Here is a 13,868-nt window from a genome sequence, read left to right as displayed (position 1 = left end):
TGGTGAAGTCCTCTGGAAATCTTCAATAATTGTTGTTGATTGCAGATGTCTCTAGTAGTTCCCATTGATTTAGCTGTAAAGCGGGGAGAATGGCGCTAGGCTTACCGCACCGTGACGTCACTGTGAGGTAGATGTCAGGAGGGAAGGGTTATGTATTTGGGCAAAAATGGCCGCTCCCAGACTCTGTGATCATACCGAAAATGATTGCTTTTATTTTTTCACTGATTATTGCTACATTTATTAAATCACCGCAAACGAATTAGTGTTAGGTATAAATCATGATTCATTGATTATTCTTTGTTTACCAGACTTTTCCTTTAAAGCCTCAAACTCAGGATCCTTTTATTTGAAATTGCCTTTTACTCTAAAAGTGTTGCATTTCTAAGCCCTTTTATTTGGTTTTATCTTTGTTGTCATTGTGCTCCTTCCATTGGGGGGTGCACCCTGTTTGTCTCTTTAAGGTAAATGGATTAAAAAGTCCAGCTTAGAGGTTTATGGTGTTTCAAGTTTGCATGGAGGCACACCCAATGGAACAGACTTGTTTGTCTCCTTTCTATGGCCGGCCCCAATAAAACCGTCTAGTTTTGAACACACAGCTAATCTGTCAATAAGCAAACATCAGAGAAATCTTCCCAAAATGACATAAAGCCTCTCTCGTCTCGGTAGGTTAAAACTGCATTCATAATATAATATAGCCGTACCTTTACAGCGACCAGCATCTTATCCTTAGTTGGACTGAGGTTGTAACATTCAGCCAAGAAGACCTTCCCAAAGGCACCTTCTCCCAGCTCTCTCTTCAGAATAATGTCTCGACGTTTAATATGTTGAACGTCTAAGAAAAAACGAGAGACGAACAGATTCTAAAACATATTTCATTTCTGATATAAAAGCTGTTGCCATGTCATCTGAGACAGGGAGACTTTAAATAACAGATTTTATTTCAAAAACTGCACCACTGAAGCATCTCCATTTTGATATGTGGTTGGAACAATTGGTAAGAACAGACAAAAAAAAGGTTTTTATGTTTTGAAGTCAAATTCAAGTTGCTGCAGCGGAAGCAGCTGATTCAAAAAGGAAAAACATATTTTTTTTGATATCAGGAATACTAGTACATATCAAAACGGCTTGCCATAGAGGTTGTTACCGTGAAAATATTACGTGATTATTTCTTGAAAGGCAGGAGATCAATGTAGTACATTATTAAGGGGACATCATGTGTTACCAGGTGAGGATGAATAATAAATTCACACTGATAGTGATGAGCTACATTGTAGCCACAGCTATCCTGGGGCACGCTGACAGGAGGGAGGCAGCCATAACCCCACATTCCCAACATTAGAAAGTGAAGGACAGGAACTTCTGCCTCTTTATGGATTAATTGGGATCAAATATTGCTGCTAGCAGAACAATCACGTTTAGAGAGTTTGCTGTTAAATTAAATTGTTTCACATATGTTCTAATTATTATTTTTTTATTACAGATTTTGTATTTTTAACTAGTTTTTTCACATTTCTCTTTTTTTTAGAGTTTTAACAATTGCTTTCTTTTAACTTTAGTGATCTGTAATGAGCAATTTAAACAGAACACAATTACAATCATAAAAAAAAAAAAATATAAGAAAACAGCAGAGTTACTCTCAACTCATTTTATGATCAAAACATTTTAAAAGGTTTGATTTCTGGTTTGCATTTTTCTTTCCAATTTATAAAACATTACACAACTACAGTACACTGCCGTCATTCACACTGATAGTGGTGGGCTACATTGTAGCCACAGCTATTGTGGGGCACGCTGACTGGAGGGAGGCAGCCATACCCCCACATTCCCGTCATTACAAGAGGATGTGGGTGAAGGACAGATGGAGCTGGGGTTTCAAACCAGCGACCCTCTAATGAAAGAAGAACTTCGGCCTGTTTATTATAGTAAATAGTGCCGCTAAGAAAAGAACAGGCAAGTTTAGAGAGAGACTTTGTTGTCAAATCATCAGATTTTTTTTCTAAATATTTGTCTCATATATTCTCATCTTGTTTTTTTATATTTTATATTTCAAATTTGTTTTTTTCACATTTCTCTTTTTTAAACCAAGTTTTGACAATGGCTTTCTTTTCTAACTTTACAGATCAGTTGTTTTATTTTAAGGCCATTACGAAAAGGCTCACTCATGACAAGCATATTGACCAATAAACATTATGCTAACATCCGTGCGGACCAATGGAAATGCTTCCTACTCCAGAGGAGTGAACTTCTTGCTGTGAGGTAATGGTGCTAACCACCAGACCACCGTGAGTTAAGAACCTCCACTCACTAATTCTTGCTCTTGCTGACCAATTCTCTCAAACATCTGCAGCTGCTCTCCGGTCTCTCTGGTTCCCATTCCTGCTGAATCCACCCCCCCCTCACACACAAACTTCTTCCCCACTAAAACTGAATTAAAAGTTTAATTAAATTCTGTCAAGACTTGATTCTGTTTCCTAGCTCTGGTTTCTGTGTGGGTCAGAGAGTATTTCTATTAGTATGTCAGACATGGCCTTACTCACAGGTGGTTGGCTTTGTGCAGTTGTGTCCATGTCTAAAGTACTGTGGGTTCTCTATGATGGGGATCCTGGACATCCCAATCACCACAGAATCTAACCCAACATCCAGAGCACAGGGGCTTATAACGCCGTTATTTACATGGTGGAGGGGACTAGCAGAGTTTTCTTCACCACTCATCGCTGCTCCTGGACCTGGAAAGAAACAGAGAAAAGTTTTAGAAAATATAAGATTAAAAGACAGCAGAAGCTTTTTTTATAAATGTGGTTTTATCTACTCAGGTGCCTACAAGCCTTGTTTATTGTGTGCTGTTCACACGAAACTACGTAGTGATACATAAGGATCAGGAAATTGGACTAAAATATTAAGCTGATTACTCAATTTCCCCCCCAGTGGTAAACTTTTTAATTTCTTTTCTTTTTGCATTTGAAAGAAGGAACACTCAGTGTCAGCTAATCAGTTCAAGACGCCTGAACAGTGATGATAACAAAAGAGAATAAAAATGGATGAGAAGAATCATCCTAACTGATCTAAACCAAAAATCTACTGCAAACAATTGAAATCTAAATTAGTCGTTTTTTCTTAAAATAAGGGATTTTGTTTGTTGATTTGAGCGTTTAAGTGAGAGATTTTGCCAATGGAAAAAAAAAACATTTGTATCATCTTACTTTGGAAATGTTAGGGTTCTGGTGTGTGTGAGTGTGAGTGATGCATCTTTTCCTGAAAGGATCTTGGTGGACTACCTGGGCTGCTACACAGGTGGAGCCTGTCAGTTTCATCAAAGTGCTGGGATTTAACGTGCAGCAGAGCGTTTACTCAGCGCAGGATGATTTATATTCACCGGTAGTGTTTCAGGCCATCTGTTGTTGAACCCTTTCTAGTAGTTTGATTATCTCATGTGAACTTAACTGAAGTAGCTCAATCCCTGTGCTTGCTCTCTCTAGGTTTTTCTCTCGCTTGGTTTCAAGAGGATTCAGTTCACCGACTCACCGCCAGTGCATTTATCACCTCCCTGCCCGCTCCACCATTCATCATTTCCAACCTGGCTCCATCACACTCCTGGAACTCTGTATTCCAACTATAAGAGGTAAACCATAAACCTCCCCCCATGGGGGCCCAGCCCATCTTCCCTCCACACCCAGTTCAGAGTATTTTGAAGTAAGCTCTTTTTTTCAATTTCTTATCAAAGGTTTCTGGTCACAATTAATTCCTCTCTCATTCCAGACGCAATTGTTCACAGAACTGTCTGTTTCTCATCGTTTTGTAAATAAATCTTTTTTCCAAATTTTAAACTGAGTTGATTCTGCATGTGGGTCAGAAGATTAAATCCGAAAATGCGAGGAAAATCATCTTACCTGCTCAAATTAAGGGTAAATACATGTAATTTAAGAAATGTTTACTCTTTTCTGGATCAGTCTCATTTCATGTCAGGCTGAAAATCAAAGGTTTTCTGTTTCTCGGGAGCAGAAGCTCTTTGTGCTGCATTTTCAAAGAGTCGGTAAACAGTTTATTATTCTCACATTATTCTAATGTGTTTGTACAATTATGATGCTCTTGGTGAGGTGCCTTGTGATTTTGTCTATGCTTCTTTTTCTATCTCTGCTTCTGTCTCCTTGAACCCCAGTCAGCCTCAGCAGATGGCCGCTCACACTGAGCCTGGTTCTGCTGGAGGTTTTTTCCTGTTCAAAGGGAGTTTTCCCTCCCCACTGTCACTACATGCTTGGTGTGAGGGTTTGCTAATGAGAATTCGATGCAATCAGCTGGTTTCCCTTAGATAGCTTTGAATCAATCTAACTGGATGATCTGGTTGAACTGTAAAGTGACCTGAGATGACATGATGTGAATTGGAGCTATACAAATAAACTGATCGAAATTAATCTATTTTTATAGATTACTGTTCTTTATTTAGTGACTTACGGCCATTAAATATGCATTCAGACTGAGAAATGCATGACCTTCTTACCTTTAATGATGAGTTTAGATTGTCGTCCGTATTTGTTGATGAGAACAAACAGAACCACGAGGACGACGCAGGCAAACGCTGCCAGCCCTACCGCCATGGAGACCTGCAGAAAAGATTATTATATTTCTGAAGCATTTAAAACAGGACACCTGATATCTGTCTTACTTTATATATTCATAGAGGACTTGAACACAATCCCAGCTGCGACTAAGAGAATATTAAAAAACAAAAACCCTTTTAAACATAAAACAATGAAAGGACATTAAGAACAAAACAAAAAGAACTGTAGCAAATCCTTAAAAGTAAAAATGGGGGATTATGCCATAATCTGGAAGGCTCTGTCCCATCCAGCAGCAGCTGATCAGCCGACCTGAGCTCATTAAGCTGCAGAAACTTTGTGAATTTATCCTCCATGTTTTCAGAGGGATTCTGTTTAAGGGCGCTCTTGACTATATGGCTCAATAAGGAAGGTTTATAATAAAAATTAATCTTACTTTTAAAAAAAAGGAGGCAATTCGGTACGTAAACGGGACAGAAAGGATTCAGAAAACCTTTATTCTTATCAAACCCCTTTTGTGTTTACTCAGGTTGTTGTGCAGAAATTAAATGTGTCATGATCTATAACATTTAAATTACAGATTCTGATTTTGTATATGTTCAGTATTTTGATTTGCATAAATTAGTTCGAAATATCAAGCAGCTTTTCTGATTTTAATTTGGACTATGACCAATCACCCATTACCAGATGAAGGTAGGAACCAGAGCCCCTCCCAGCCCCAGCAGGGAAAAGCATGATGGGAAATGGATGGATTGTTGTTTAGAGCTATTAGATATAAAACCTCCAACCTTTATTCAACCAAGTATCTATAAAAGATTTTAAATTGTTTATGTTCTAAAGAAACAAACGGGAGATAACCACAGTTTTTATAAAAAAATTCTATCTTGAGAAAAAAAATATTGAAAGTTAGATTATACTGCAGTAACTCACCCCAAAAGGATCTTCCAAAGGTTTGCGAGTCTCTGCAGTCGGAGTGTCTGTGAAAAAAACTAAACAAAGTTTACTTCTCAGTATAACAGTAGTTTAACACCAAAATAGAGTAGTAGTAATAGATCTTAAAGAATCTGTTCTACTTCATCTCCTCAACACGGAACAATACTGCAGAGAAACAACTTGGCTACTTCCTCTTTGCTCTCTGCTGTAGTCAACACAGCCCCTTTGAAAAGGAAGAACTTTAATAATAGGGAGGTGGCTGGCTGGTTTAATTTAGAGCTGCTTAATGAAGCATGATGTTAGGGAACGAGAGAGAAAGTGGCGCTCTACATCTAGTACTTAATCCAGAAAAACCTTTACTGCTGAATAAGAGGGTCCTTCGTATAACCAGAGAAGCATATTTCTCCTCAATAATAGAGGAGAATCAGAATAATCCTAGATTTCTTTTTAATCCAGTTGCTAAACTCACCCAGAGCCATAGCTCTGTTGAACCGTCCATTCCACCTGTTCTTAGCAGCAATGATTTTATGGGATTCTTTATAAATAAGATTGATCTTATTAAGAATAAAATCATTAACACTCCTCTATCTACGATTGGTTTATCTCTGGAGGGTGGGGCAGCATCTGAGGTAGCCAAAGAATCTGAACCGGGTTTGGACTGTTTTGATCCAGTTGAACTTTCAGAGTTAGCAAAACAATTGTCTTCATCTAAGCCTTCAACTTGGATGTTAGATCCAGTTCCAACCAGGTTATTTTAAGGAGGTATTCCCTTTGATCTCCTCCTCCACTTTAGATGTGATTAATCTATCTCTGTTACAGGGATATGTACCTAAAGCTTTTAAGGTTGCTGGAATTAAACCTCTGCTTAAGAAACCGTCTCTTGACTCAGATGAATTGGTCAATTATAGACCTATATCCAATCTTCCTTTCTGATCTAAAATTCTTGAGAAAGTAGTTGCCAAACAAGTGTGCGATCACTTCCACCATAATGAACTTTTAGAAGAGTTTGTCTGGCTTTAGAGCTCATCATAGCACTGAAACAGCTCTGGTGAAAGTCACTAATGATATTCTCATGGCCTGAACTGCCAGGAAGCCACTCCCCTCTGCCAATCTCATGTGCTGCTTCTTTCTGCTCTGCCTGCTGGAGATGGGAACCAGGTGAACTCAATCTCTGGCAATCAAAGAGTGTACTTTTGGTGTGGCTGATCTCACTCTTGTTTGAGGAAGTAGCACAGCATGCAAGCCAAACAGTGGTGGTAGAACATGCAAAGTCCAAACCGTGCAAAAAGTTGCTGATTACAATTGCTCATTCACATGGACTGACTGTGTTTAATATTATTAAAAGAGAAAAAAATACACTTGGTGTTTATTAGTTAAAACAGAAAAAAATTGTTGATAAAAATGCTAATTTATCAATTGCTGTTTAATTTTATTGTAAAATAGCTAAGTTTATTATTATTCAGGAATAAATTATTTAAACTGGTGGAAATTTCTGTCTCTTCTCAGGGTTTTCGCCTGTGTGATCGAAGGAAAATCATGACCATCATAATAAAGATGACTAAAATGAAGTCTCCTTGAGTAAACGCCAGTTATGTTTCACAGAAGAGACTTGCCTTTCAAGTGGGGATTGCACATCTAAAGATCAAACCTAAATGGAAAACTTGACAGTACTTGTCCTGTTAAGCCGGGCGTACACTGTACGATTTTTTTTTGTCTATTCTCAGGTCAATTGAATTTTTACGATCAGGCCGACTTTTAGCCTGATGGTGTGTGGTGTAGTGTACGGGGGGTAACGAAGGGCGATCAGCCTATAACGGCCACCTCCCCATCAGGAATCGTAAGGTCAGGAGAAAATCAAACATGTTTGAAATTCAGTCGGGCATCGTAAGGTGGTCGTGGGCAAATCGCTCAGTCGGCAAACAAGGATTCTTCTTCTTCTTCCACTCACAGGAAAACCCAGCAGCATGGTGGGGGTGCAATGAGTGAAATTGAGTTTTTTCTGTTAAACTGACACACTGTAGTAGCCACGTTTGCTCAGCCATGTCTTTGTCCAAATACGTCGTCACCTTTTGCTTCAAAATTGCCCAAATAGCCAAGGCAGCGCGTTTCACTCTAGTGAGCGTCATATTCCTCTCCTACTTGTTGGGCTTCGGGATAGATGAGTCCGAGTAGCGCCATCTCACTGTGGAGCTGAGTCCCACCTGGTTTTTAGACGTACAGTGTGAGACCATACATCATGAGCTGTGAACTCGCACTGTACGATGAAACCCTGCAGTCTGGACCTGTAGCTGTGAAAAAAATTGTTCAGTGTATGCCCGGCTTAAGAGATCTCAGTGCTGCATTTGATATAGTTGGCCCTAATATTATTTTAGAAAGACTTGAATATTTTGTAGGAATTAAAGGGACAGCACTAGACTGGTTTAAATCGTATCTATCTGACCATTTTCAATTCAGTTAAATTTTATAGCGCCAATTCACAACACACGTCATCTCAAGGCACTTTACAATTCAACCAGATCATCCAGTCAGATTGATTCAGTTTTCTGTCTAAGGAAAACCAGCTGATTGCATCGACTCATTGACTCTTAAGCAATCCCTCATACTAAGCATGCTTGTAGCGACAGTGGAGAAGCTGGAATATTGTAATTCTTTGCTATGAGGAAGTCTACAAACTGTAGTTAAAAGCTGCTCAAACAAGCTGCAGGACCTGATGTGCATTGATGAGCATCAGCCATTGACTTTGCATGTAAACCAGCTGCTTCTGCTGCCTCTAGCATGTGCGGTCTGAACGTAGCATTTGTCAGGACTCTGGCTGGGCTTCTCCAAAAATATAAAGTTACAGAAAACTGTTATGATTGAGTCTAATTAAATAAGCTGCTCTAAGCAGATATGCATCTTAGAGAAGATGATTAAAGGCAGAACAGTTCTTAAAAGCCTAGTTTGAACATATAACTATAACATATGAACTGCAGAACTTAACCTACTAGACATGCAAACCTTTCCCTTACAGTATAGCTCAGACGTAATGAAATCTGTGCTAAAAGCGTCCAGTAGGATTCAAATAAAAACCCACTTACCATATTCATTATCCAAATCTATTGAAGGAGCAAACAGAGAAGACAAATGCAAACTGTAAGGCAATGTACAGATAGTACAAATATTCCAAAAGTTTCTAACAAGAAAACAAACAAAATGTTTAAGTATAACAAATCAGATTGGAAAAAATCTGTCTTCATCAACTAACATAGAAATATATAGTATATCATCTTTCATAGAGGTGATTGATTTAATATCACAAAAATAATTTCTATAAACTTTTATCTTTTTACTTTAGAAGATGGATTTTGCTGAGTGAAGTGTTTGGTGAAAACAGCCTCTTCACTGTGATGAAGCTGTATCTGCTGATGTGACACCAAGTGGTTCTTTTACAACCAGATGAAATCCACTAAAGTTATTTAATGACACACCTTTGGTTAATATAAAACCGTTTAACTTCATTTATCGATACTAATGTAATGGAAAATGCTGGTGAAGATTCTCATTCATCCAGATCATAGTCATTTCAAAAAAGTTAAAATCAATCCACTGGACTTTATTTCCCAGTGTGAAGACGTTTCTCTTCCATCCAGGAAGCTTTTTCAATTCAAAATGCCAGAAATAGCGTTGAGTTCCAGGTTTTATACAGTAGCCCAATAAAACCTTGTTTTGGTTTAGAAAACATGCAGATAGAAACAGACGAACGGGTCCACCCCTAAGGAAGATGTCAGGAGGGAGGTGTTACTATATTTGGGCAAAAATGGCCGCTCCCAGACTCGGTGATCACCATGAAAATTATTGTTTTTATTTTTTTACTGATTGACGCTAAATTCATTAAATCATAGTGAACATAATCAGTTTTAGGTATAAATAATGATCCAGTGATTATTCCTCGCTGACCATATTTTTCCTTTAAAAGTCTATTTTCACTGCCACTTGGCAAACATTCATAGAAACTGCAGAGTTTCTGATGTCTGGAAAAGGCAGAAAGGAAAAGGACTATATGGTCTGTGTTCTATGGAGCCTCCCTGCTATAATAACTAATATCAGCCTGCATGAGGTGTGGACCACAGCTTACCAGGAGGGGGCGTTTCAAGGAAGTGTCCATACACCGTCCTGGTGACCACGCCCAGAGAGTTGTTGGCTTCCAGAGTGTAGTTGCCGTTGTTGTAGTGCGTTGGGTTTTTAAAAAGAAGGCAGCCCTCTAGGTCGTCACGGTAAATATCCATATCAAGGCGAATGTACTCATTGTGGGTTATTTCCTGAAACGGTACAATAGAACAGCAATATCCTTTATTTTCCCATCCCAGGAAGGCAGCAAATAGAAGTACTCAGATGCTCACACAGATATAGCAATAATAGAATGAAGCAAGTAGTAATTATGTATGACAGCATAATCAGAATCTAGGAAGTATGTAGAAATCAGCAGGTTGTCTGTTCACTTCAGGATTTCTAAGCAGGAGGAACGAGCTCTCTCAGATGTAGAGTTTCATCTCAGTAGAGTGAACCATTTTGATTTTTAATGAAAGGACAACGATATGATAGTTTTTTATTATTTTTATTATCCCATTTTCCCCTGATGCCTCACTGGCAGCTGCGTGGCCTCTGCCCCCCAGCGGCTGCATGTCTGGTGACATCATCACACAGGGTTAGCATTGATGATGTCACCAGTGCAACAGAAATCAGGAAAGTAAATGATAAAGAGCAACATGGTAGGAAGCCAGGGCGTAGTCAGTGAGCTTTATTGATTCTCTCTATAATCTGTCTGAATCCCTCTTATCAGAGCTGCTCCATGTTTATCGTGTTTCTGCTTGTTAGATCAGAAGCGACTGGCGCTGTGTGTTGATGTCCGTACGTTGCGTTCAATGGTATCACGTAATTTAGTGGGTCGACCCCGTTCTGGTGTTTCCACTGCATGCCGATTAGAGCCGAGGTGATTTTAACAGGGTTTGCTTGCTGAGTCAATTAACCCGGGTAGAAATCAGTGAGCATCAGTGAGCTGTTCCCACTGCCACTAAAAGGCGATTGTAAACGGGCTTTTAACCCTGTAACCCCAAATGTATCATATTTTATACATACGGTTTCTGAAATGTTTTGCGTCTGACACCTTCTGCATATTTTAATGGTAAAAACTTTGCTCAAAATCCTATTGTACACAATCAGATATACCTGATAACAGAGGGCAGAACACTACACAAAAAATAATCTTGACTTATCGCATAGTAATAAATTATTAATATCAAAAATGTATTTCTGTTTTTTCTTTTTACATATTTTGTTAAAAGGCCAAATAAGGACTTCAAACCAAAAAAAAAGTAATTTTCCGTTTTATTCTTGGATCGGGCTTTAAAGGGTTAAGCCAGTTGGAAAGGGGTATTACACACATGAATATTTCGCACAGACGGTGGGACTTGCCATTCGCCTCGTTACAATCGCACCCACCTCTGCTTTGCAGCGCTCCAGAGTCCTAACCCTAACCCTCAACAATAGAGAAAATGTGAAAAGTTCACTGTAGATGAAATATTAACATTCATTATGAATGCATCTTGAGATCTTTGGTTTAAAGGGTCTATGTTTTGCAAAACCAACCTTTTACAGCTTTTATATATGTTGTTATGCTTTTCCCACATCAAAATCAGGCTCAAATGCCTGTTTCTCTTGATCCATGAATGTCCAAAGTCATTCCTAGAGGGCCGCTGTTCTGCACGTTTTTGAGGTTTTCTGCTTCAGCACAGTCTAGCAAAAGCCTGTTAATCAGGTATCGATGGAAATCAGCTGTGCTGAAAGAAGGAAACCTCTAAAACCTGCGGGACAAACGTCCTCCAGGACTGACTTTAGTCATACCTGCTCTAGATCCATGTGTGTCTGAACAATCCTTAATGAATTCTACTTTCTAAGCAGAGGTGGAACCAGAAAATCCTAATAGGGGTGGCCAGTTAATAACCAATGTACATTGAGGGGTGGCCGAAAGGCACCAGAACCTCAGGGTCAATCTACACTGTTTCAACAGGAATGAGCACAACATTCATAATTTCAAATTTTAAAAACAAGAGAAACTATACTTTCCTGCAGCCTTTGTTAACAAATAGACATATATATTTAAACATCTATGCTGTGTAAATAAAAGGTACAGTGGAAAAAAATTCTTTCATGTTTGAGTTCTGGGGCGAACACATTTTACATTGTCATTACCTACTTTTATCAATAATCATTCTGCAAAAAAATGGTATTTAAATCTACTAATATCCACAATTAAGGAATTTTTAAGTTATTATCAAAGTAGTTATTAATCTATGATTTCACTGAAGACTCCTAGATGACTTGCAGAGGCATATCATTTTATCTTTACCCCAAATAATTCAAAATTTAGTTCTGAAAAGAGCATGAATTCTGTATCGATCAGCTTTAATGTTTGTAAATTTATGTGATTAATTAATCACACTGTTTCTGTTGCCAAGTTGTTATTATTGGAAAAATAAAATTTCCAATAAGTTTTAACAAACCCCTTCAGAGTATTACTACTGCCACCGTCTGTGTTAGAGGGAAAAAATGGTAAGGGTGGCCACAGGGGTGGCCAATGATTGGCTAAGGGTGGCCATGGCCACCCATCTAGCTCCGCCCCTGTTTCTAAGCAACAGTCCCACCCTGCCAGGTATATAAAAAGCAATGTATTGAAGGCGAGTGGCTTTTTTCCAGATTGAAAGAAAACTACAAATATTTAATAAAAAATGAAACCTCTATACTGCCAGAGTTGATATTTTATATACGTCTATTTAGTTGGCTTTGAATAGTTTAAATATAGTAATAAAGATATGAAAATTAAACAGAAAAACTACAGGAACTATACTATCCATCCATCTCAGGCTGGATCCAGGTTGGAACTAAGCCTGGAAGTCAACTCCTTCTGGAGGTCTTCAGGGCATTTTGTTGCTAAAAGGAAAACATCTTGTTCTCCATCAGTGTGCGTCATTAACAAGAACAATGGCTAAGGTCTAAGATGGAGGATAGTTTTGTTGCAATAAGTTCTCCCACACCTTATTGTCATGGAACCATCTTAAACTGGGACGGGGTGAACCCCGAACAGTAAACTCTATACATGTGTCATGGCGGCGTTCTGGCTCCTTCAGCTTCACAATGGAAGGCGGAACTAAAGAGACAGAGAAAAGAAGACAAGTATTAAACGGAGGCCTTAGAGGTCACTAAGGCTACGTTCACCCTGCAGCCTGAAGTGGCCCAAATCCACATTTTTTGCTCATATGCGACCTGGATCTGATATTTTCATGACAGTCTGAACAACACAGATCCAGTTTTTTCCATAACGATCCAGGCTACGTGGCTCTGTGGTCCTGAATCCGATACGAATCTGATCTTTTCTTATGAGACCTGTGTCTGAACGGCCATGGCAGGCGATAATGTGGAGAACAGTCTTCATTTTCAGCCACCTTGAAAAGATTGTGTTGTTGATGCACTGGCCGAGGTTTACTACCATCCATGTTTACTTCCCTAAACACAGAGCATGCTGGCTACTTGTGACATCATGGTGCATATGGGACACTTAAGCTGCCTGAATGCAGTTCAAACAGGAGATCACATAAGAGTTGCATATATTTGGAAATGTGAACAGCAACGCAGGAGAATCGATTTCACAGAAAAGTCGGAATGGAGCATCAAGGCCTGCGGTGTGAAGGTAGTCTTAGACTAACGGTGTGCTGGAAAGCAAAGTCTCTTAGTGTCAATATGAGAAAATGCTTGGAAAGGATCTGAAATATTTAAACTAAAAAACCTCTAAAAATCCAATCTTTACCGTTTTAAGTTGAACAGTTGTAGCTTGTTGAGCGTCCAGCTAGTAAAAGTAATTATTTCAGGTTCCAAAGGATTTTCCTCCACAAGGTTTCAACTAACAAAAGTCTGTACTTCAGGGGGATTAATTTAGTAAAATATTACAAACTATATGTGATTAATAAGAGTTTTTGATTAATTTATAAAATCTTTATCATGTGACGAATCAACCTTCCAACACTTTGTCCTCAGTAAGTTGAGGTGGAGCTGCTCTGGTTGGTGTTTGTGTGAACTTACAGTGAACGGTGAGGTTAACGATGGCTGTTGCCAAGCCTACAATGTTGGTAGCGGTGCAAGTTAGCTGGAAATTGTTGTCCTCCCTGCTGACATTGACCAGGGTTATGCTGATGGAGTGAACGCTGTTGTTATAGATAGTAGCCTGGAGGGACAGCAGAAAACAGGCCTGATGAGTTACTTCAAAAACTTTAATACCTCGTCTTTGATTGGTGCATATTCCTCCGTATGATGTTTCTCCGTTGTGACAAAGTGGATTTACTAGCTTAAGTA

At 38.9% G+C, this 13,868-nt stretch overlaps 1 protein-coding gene across 1 annotated transcript in view; it reads right to left on the bottom strand.

The window, feature by feature from the left end:
* The window catches only part of LOC107101595 (NT-3 growth factor receptor-like), a 30,113-nt gene that overhangs the window by 7,715 nt on the left and 8,530 nt on the right, over positions 1 to 13,868 (bottom strand). The window contains exons 5-12 of the mRNA XM_015400578.1: positions 13,599 to 13,740; positions 12,557 to 12,669; positions 9,601 to 9,784; positions 8,564 to 8,581; positions 5,484 to 5,530; positions 4,496 to 4,598; positions 2,538 to 2,726; positions 702 to 832 (exon numbers count right to left, since the gene is read on the bottom strand). Of these exons, the coding sequence (XP_015256064.1) occupies positions 702 to 832; positions 2,538 to 2,726; positions 4,496 to 4,598; positions 5,484 to 5,530; positions 8,564 to 8,581; positions 9,601 to 9,784; positions 12,557 to 12,669; positions 13,599 to 13,740 (927 nt within the window). The remainder of the gene's footprint in view (positions 1 to 701; positions 833 to 2,537; positions 2,727 to 4,495; positions 4,599 to 5,483; positions 5,531 to 8,563; positions 8,582 to 9,600; positions 9,785 to 12,556; positions 12,670 to 13,598; positions 13,741 to 13,868) is intronic.

Source organism: Cyprinodon variegatus, unplaced genomic scaffold (genome assembly GCF_000732505.1).
Source record: "Cyprinodon variegatus isolate N-32 unplaced genomic scaffold, C_variegatus-1.0 Scaffold1119, whole genome shotgun sequence".
In the NCBI taxonomy this organism is placed as follows: domain Eukaryota; kingdom Metazoa; phylum Chordata; class Actinopteri; order Cyprinodontiformes; family Cyprinodontidae; genus Cyprinodon; species Cyprinodon variegatus.
Note: the sequence above shows the minus strand (reverse complement) of the source record. Positions and strands in the feature narration are given on the sequence as shown.